Here is a 6,623-nt window from a genome sequence, read left to right as displayed (position 1 = left end):
TCCGCTCCACAGCCATAAAATGGAGACAACGCTGCCCTACTTCACAGAGATGCTAGGAGGAGAAGTGAAAGGAAGGGTATAAGGACACCCCCCCTTGCAAGTGTGTGTGTGCGGTGATTACAGAAGAGACTACCTAAAAGGGGAGTGAGGCTCTTCTCTTATAAGGAATCCTCTCAGCCCTTTCCCCAGGCCCACCAGAGTGTCCCATCGTCCTCTTTCAATGCACCCACACCCTGGACCAGTAACAATAAGGGTAGCATCTTAGAAAACAAAACACCCCCCGCCCCCAAACAACAAAAACCAGAAGTTAGGCTGGAATGTCTATTCACTCTTCCCCCCCGGACCAACCCTGGTGGGCTTGATCCATCCGTTCATCCAAAAGAGCTATCTTCTTTGCTAGTCTGGATCCACTTCTCTTCCCTCCCGCTGCCTAGGAAGGGGCTCAGAGCCTAGGAAGGCCCTGACCACCAAGGGCACGCGCCCGCAGCTACCCCCATCCACTTTCTCTCCCGGTGGCCTCCAGATCAGTGATAGGTTGGGACCGGTGTCATACAGAGAACCCGACAAGCACCCACACGGAGATGGAGGCGAAAGACACAAGGGTAAACAGGACTGCAATGTTTATTTTGACAAAAAGATAAACCGGATTCAGAAAGCACCAATCCCTCACACAGCCCCCATCCCGCCGCCCCATCGCACACAGGACCCTGCAGCTGGGCAAGCCAGCCCGTCCCTCACACAGCCCCTGTCCTGCCACCCCATTACACACAGGACCCTGCAGCTGGGCAAGCCAGGGCTGGCCAGCCCCGCGGACCAAGCCGGATGGACTGGGGCAGTCAGGGGAGAGAGAGAGGCACACAACAAAAGAGGCTGACAGCACGAAGCTGGTAGTTTTCAAGGAAGGAGGGTAAGAAAAGTTTGACCCATCGAGGCGCTGCAGAGCCAGACACAGTGTGACCCCTTTCCAGAGTCAAATCCTGTTACAACTGAAGGCAACAGGACATTGGCTTCTATGGGGCAGGACCCAGACACTATCAAGTGAAGTCAATCGGGCCCTTCCATTTTTTTCTGTGCATTGCAATGCCATTGGTTAGAGCAGAGGGGGAGCCGGCTTGAGAAAGATTGATTAGAGGAGGATTCCCGCAGCTGTGGCCTTTGCAGGACGAGGCCAGGTAGTAAGAAAAAAAGCCAGGAGACACCAGCAATCAAATCACACTATTTCAGTGTGCAAAGAACCAGCTTGGGTTGCCTTCTTCCAGCTTCTCTGCTCCACAAGTTTAAACCGATTACAGAACAAGAGTGGAAATAGCAGCAGTTCAGGGCCAAAACCCACAAGCGATTGTAAAACAAGGGAGGGGCTTTATTTCAAAGTTTGTCTGCAAAAGGCAGCCGGGGCGGGGGGTGGGGGGAAATGGGGTTCTTCGAGAGAAAAGGAGTAGGATACCTCCAGCCTTCGAGCATCACTCCGGGGTTCAGAACGGTCACTGCACACCACCAGTACAGGAGATCTGCAGCAGCCCACACTTCATCCCCAGCAACCTGCCCCCCAGACACAGGTCTCTCTCCACTTCTTGGAGACGCAGCGGCGGACACAGCACTAGGGGGACTTTCCGGGTCTCGGCAAAGTACGCTACAGAGCCTTCGCTGTGGCAGAGCACAGTTAGCACTCACGGTACATACGCTGGGTCGATTTTGTGTGCGCGTTTCCTTAAGCGTTTGCAAAAATCCCCCATCACCTGTGCTTGGGCTTCCCAGTTTAACCCAGTGAGGTACTGCTGTACATTTTGGGGGTGAGAAGAGAAAAAAAAGCACCAGAGGCCATCATAACCCTGCCAAAGTCAACTGGCCAAGGGAGAACGGAATGGAACAATGCAACACCCCAACATCTGCTAAGTGGGAAACCCCACTCTGACAGCAATCCCAAAAGAGAACCCCAGGTGCCTTCCTGGTTCAAAACCTCATCCCTACGGTCGAATAAATAAATAAGTTAATGTAGCGTTATATGCAGGAGACTCCCTGGGGATCGGAGGCTCATCTGAGGTGGGTTTCGATCCGCAGTACAGCCAAGCTGCTTCTAATGATCACTTGGTTTTCATCACACGCGCCTTTAAAATCATCAGGCCCCTTTGACGCTCCTCCCCCTTCCCCGTTGCCACAAAATGCGGATGGCCCCAGCCACTCAGCCAGGGACCGTCCCAACGTACCTGGAAACCATGGCAGCAGAGAGGGGGATGCGCGGTGATCATCAGGCCAGCGAAGAGAGCAGAATCTTCTACAAACACCATGGGCAGCGGCAGTCCAAATGCCCCACGGGTTTGCCCCATTTGACCCTTGACCTTGCAGCCAAGATGGCCAGTTGTGAGTGATGTGGACGCCAGATCTGCCAGCCAGCCAGCTTGCATAGCATGGGCCAAAACAGCCAGCAGCTGGCAAGGACTGTGGTCCAGACCTCAAGATTATTTAGATGCCTAACTCCCATTGAAACCAATGGAAGTTAGGCACTTGGTCTTGACCCTTATCCCTGCATGCCTGGGCTGCAATCAAACCATAATCCTACAGGTCTCGTTCCTGAGCCCCCAGCTCTCCTCATCCCAAATTATAGTGCATTGGTGCTCTGCTCACTGCCATCTGCCTCCAGGTCTGCTGCCAGTAAATGCACTGTCTGGTTAGCTTTGGGGCTGGAAGCCAGCCCGGGGAACTGAAGTGCTGAGAGTCTGATTCCATGGAGCAGAGGTGCGGGGGAGTGCCTGATCCAGGCGCCGTCTCTCCCACACTCAGAGCCAGAGCTCGAACCAATTCAAAGGAGAGCTCCCGGGGTGGGGGCCTTCCCCTGCTCCTCCGCCTCAAAGAGGAGGCAGCTCGAAGAGCTGCTCCTGCAAATCTGATTGGCAGGAAGGTGGTGGTGGGTGGGGAAAAAAGAGAATCATCTCTATATAGGCATCGACCACAGGACGGAGACTTATTGGACTCAGATCAAACTGGAACGCGGTGGCATCACTTGCTGGGCCACTCCCAGCTCCCGCTGGCTACAGCTAGGGGGGAAATCTACAGGCCGGGTTCACTCATCCCACCCCGCCCTGTGCGACCTCCACTAAGGCACACGCAGAGGGGAGTGGAAACCCAAACCTGCCTCGTCCCTGAATGTCTTCCCTTTCCGTAGCTTCAGTCAGGCTGGCAGGGCTCAGGGTCAGAGGGGACAGCCACCCCCAGCCCGAGAGCAGCATCCCATGGCCGCTCTTCAGAGCCAGCCCAACCTCGCTCAGCGCAAGGGGGGCTGAGAGTGCCCGGCAGGGTGGGCGAGTACCACCGGGAACCAGTAGTGATCACAGCAGGACATGGCCCCCTCCGGCACACGGGGCCTGCCGCAGCAGCTGCCTGTGATGGAGTTGCTGGGCTCCCAACCCCCTTGCTGCCGTCTTCCACCAGTGACATCCCCAAACCTCTCTCAAGCTGGGATGTACCAGGTCCCTTCTCTGCCCCACAAACCAGGCAGAGGACAGGGCATTTCACCCACCTTGGATCAGACGCCCAGGGTACCACCGGCCCAGGGCAGAGCCGTCAAGAGGGGCACAGGCCCCGATGGAAAAGCCAGGCACAGGGCGAGCCAGCCACACAAGAGTTAATAAATAAAGTCTGGCCTGAGGGCATGGGCACTTACTGGGCTACAAAATCCCCTCCCACCCCACCGTGGGGCAGAGAGAGCCTTAAAGGAGCCGGTGCATTTAAAATGCCTCCTCCTAAGGAGGGGGGCAAAGTTAGTAAAGAGTCAGTGTTAAAAAGAGAGCCCGTGTGCACGGGCGGGCGTCACATCCTACAGGGCAATGCTGCGAGGTCCCACAGCAACAGCAGCCAGTCCCCAGGCAGGGGCGGGGTCCTGTGCCCCGGTTTCCGTCCGGGGAGCACATGGGGCACAGCTGAAGTCCCTACCCCATCCCCACTGGGAGTACCCAGCCTCTACCAAGCGCTGCCCCCTCTCCTCTCTGCGTGTGGTGGTGCCGTGGAGATCTCTCCGGCTCACGTCTGCTCTGCTGCTGCCACCTGCCCGGCCACCTCCTCCTTGGCGGGGGGCTCCATGAAGATCGGGGTCACCGCAGCGGGCTTCTTCGACCTGCAGGGACCAGCCAGGAGCAGCTGGTCAGACGCGGGAGCACTTGAGGGGCTGCAACTCCCGCGCTGGGTGCTGTACAGGCCCGGGCGAAAGGGGCAGATCCCTGTAACCACAGGGAGCAGCTGGGATTCTGCTCAAGAGTGGTATTTACTGGGTTAATACGGAGCCTTCGGCTCTAAGAGGTTGGAGGGGGTTTTCCCCTCTCCCCAGGCAGGGGCCCACCAGAGTTTCCTTTGCAAGAGGACCCAGCCGCGGGCACGAGCCCCGACTCGTGCCGGGTGCAGGAGGGGAGCCCGCTAGCCCTGCGATTTCATGGGGCGCTGCAGGGATCTTGCACCTCCTCCTCCGGGCCCCTCCCCGGGGGGCGTGGCCATACTCACGAGTAAGGGGAGGCGGGCACGCCCACCACCAGGATGTGGTTCTTCTTGCGGAAGAGACGCCACAAGCCTCTGTGGTTCCCGCGGACGTCCAGGTCCCAGACGTGAAGGCACTAGGAGGGGGAGCAGTGGACAGAGAGCTGAGGACATGTACCACGGCCCACCCTGCCACGCTCCGCCTGCGGCTCTGGGCCGGTCTGGGCTGCAGATTTGCTCGGCGGAGCGATGGAAACACTGACCACGCCCTGGGCTCAAAGCGCTGCAAATCCCACTCCTTCTCCCACGGCTGCTTGGGGAGAGCCCTATGCTCCCTTCCCTTCGCCTCAGCAGCCAGCCAGTAACCCCACGGCAGGGCAGGCTCTTGGCTCCTGATGCGCTAGCCAGCCCGATTCACAGGTCGAGGGGAGACTGCAGGGCCGGGGAGCAGAAAGCTGCCTCCTTCTCCCGGGGACCTGACCACACGTGCTCTGGTACCTTTGGTGCACAGTCAACCCCGGAGTCACCGTGCAGGCTGGAGCCCCCGTTTAAGGCTCGGGGGCAAGTGAATCGGCCAATGGGAGTTGGTGCTAGGGGCCAGCTGAGCGCCAGACAAAAGTTGGGCATCGTAGCTTGAATCTCCGCCGCCATGGAAGCCACAGCTAAGAATGTTGGGGAGGGGGCTGCAGTCACACGGGGACCAGGCAGGGAATCACCTTGGCGAGTTGAGTCCAGGTGGTGAAGTCGGCTTCCTGCTCCATCCTGATGTACATCACGTAGGTCTTGCCCTCAGTGTCGGGCAGGAAGGAGTCCTCGCACGGGTTCTTGCTGTGATCCAGAACCGCAGCCTCGCTGAAATGGGGCGCAGGGCTGGTGAGTGGGCAACCAAGGGCGCCCACCCACCCCCTGGCATGCGATACACATAGGGTCCCAGCCAATGCCGGAGAGGAAAGGCTAGGACCACATTAGGACCCATCTGTCCCTCCAATAGGAGGCATTAGATATATCCCTGTGAATCCCAAAGCACTGGCAGGCCCTGTTACAGCCCTGATCTTTCAGGGCATGGGACGCAGAACACACTTACCCCAGGAGCCGGTGAATTTCAATCTCGTAGGCGTCCTTCTTTAAGCTGCATGGGAAAGACAGAGCGTAAAGGGCCAGCGAATGAGGAGGGAGGTTCTGTGAGATGGGCCACATGCCACGGATGGACGGCCACACACTTCCTCTCCCAGCCAGGTCCAACGTCCCCAGCGTCGCAACAGGGGAGAACAGCGGGTGCCGGTGACGTGGTTCCTGCACCAAGCGTTCAGCCCCCTGGTGCTTTGGCTTAAGTGACATATGCCAGTGGGCATCTGATCCAATGCACCTTGTGTCACTCTCTGCTCGGCAGGATGGAAAGCTACTGGAGCAGCTGTGGGGCACGTCCGTTCAGAACGGAAGGGCCCTGGCAGAGCTACGCGCAGTGGGGAAGGGGGAGCTCGGAGCTGGAATAGGGAAGCTGCGGTGGGGTGGGATAGAATTAAGAGGTACAAGAGACCAAGCCCTTTATGGTGCAGCAGGCTCTGGGTGACCTCCAGTCGTTCCTTCGCAGTGGGCTGGCACTCACCTCTCCACGTTTTTGAGCTGCACATTCGGGATGGTGTTGAATTTGTGCTTCTTGAAATAGGCTTCCTGGGAACCAAGCGCAAAAAGGGACTCGTCAGAGGATCACCGCTCATCCAGCTCACCCGGCTCCATCCTTCAGAGCCAAGGCAACGCTCTGGCTCACGCCCCTTCCCCGACTGATGCGCCTCGCGAGCCCAGCGCAGAGGTCAGATAACAGCCCAAGGCAATGCCCAACGGGCAGCCTCTGCATCTCGGAGCAGGGAGGGGAGCCTGTCTACCTGCCCGCCCCCTCCCCACCCCCGCGGGAGACAGCACTCGGCATCACTCACGTGGAAGTAGCCGTTCATGTTGAGCCCCACGATGCCGAAGTGGTAGGAGCGCGAGACGTCGGGGATGATGCATTCCCGGCCTTTCCGCTGCTCCGGCATCCGCATCCACATGTCCCAGTCCCACAGCTGGAGAGGGGAGAGGATGCTGCTTTAGAGTGGGAATCTGGCTGCTGCACTGGGTGCTTGTCGCTGATCACGCTGTTCCTTAAAAAAGCCCCTTAGCCCCTG

The 6,623-nt window shown here is 58.4% G+C and overlaps 1 protein-coding gene across 2 annotated transcripts in view; it reads right to left on the bottom strand.

Moving 5' to 3' along the window:
- Positions 1-437: 437 nt before the first annotated feature.
- Positions 438-6,623, bottom strand: part of POMGNT1 (protein O-linked mannose N-acetylglucosaminyltransferase 1 (beta 1,2-)) — a 30,796-nt gene continuing 24,610 nt past the window's right edge. For both annotated transcript variants that reach the window (XM_073357835.2, XM_073357836.2), the window contains exons 17-22: positions 6,396-6,521; positions 6,068-6,132; positions 5,546-5,590; positions 5,178-5,313; positions 4,489-4,598; positions 438-4,108 (exon numbers count right to left, since the gene is read on the bottom strand). In XM_073357835.2, coding sequence (XP_073213936.1) covers positions 4,015-4,108; positions 4,489-4,598; positions 5,178-5,313; positions 5,546-5,590; positions 6,068-6,132; positions 6,396-6,521 — 576 coding nt within the window. In that variant the 3' untranslated portion in view covers positions 438-4,014. The remainder of the gene's footprint in view (positions 4,109-4,488; positions 4,599-5,177; positions 5,314-5,545; positions 5,591-6,067; positions 6,133-6,395; positions 6,522-6,623) is intronic.

Source organism: Lepidochelys kempii, chromosome 8, assembly GCF_965140285.1.
Source record: "Lepidochelys kempii isolate rLepKem1 chromosome 8, rLepKem1.hap1, whole genome shotgun sequence".
NCBI classification, from domain to species: Eukaryota; Metazoa; Chordata; order Testudines; family Cheloniidae; genus Lepidochelys; species Lepidochelys kempii.
The sequence above is the reverse complement of the archived record's forward strand: the minus strand, read 5'-3'. Positions and strand labels throughout refer to the sequence as shown.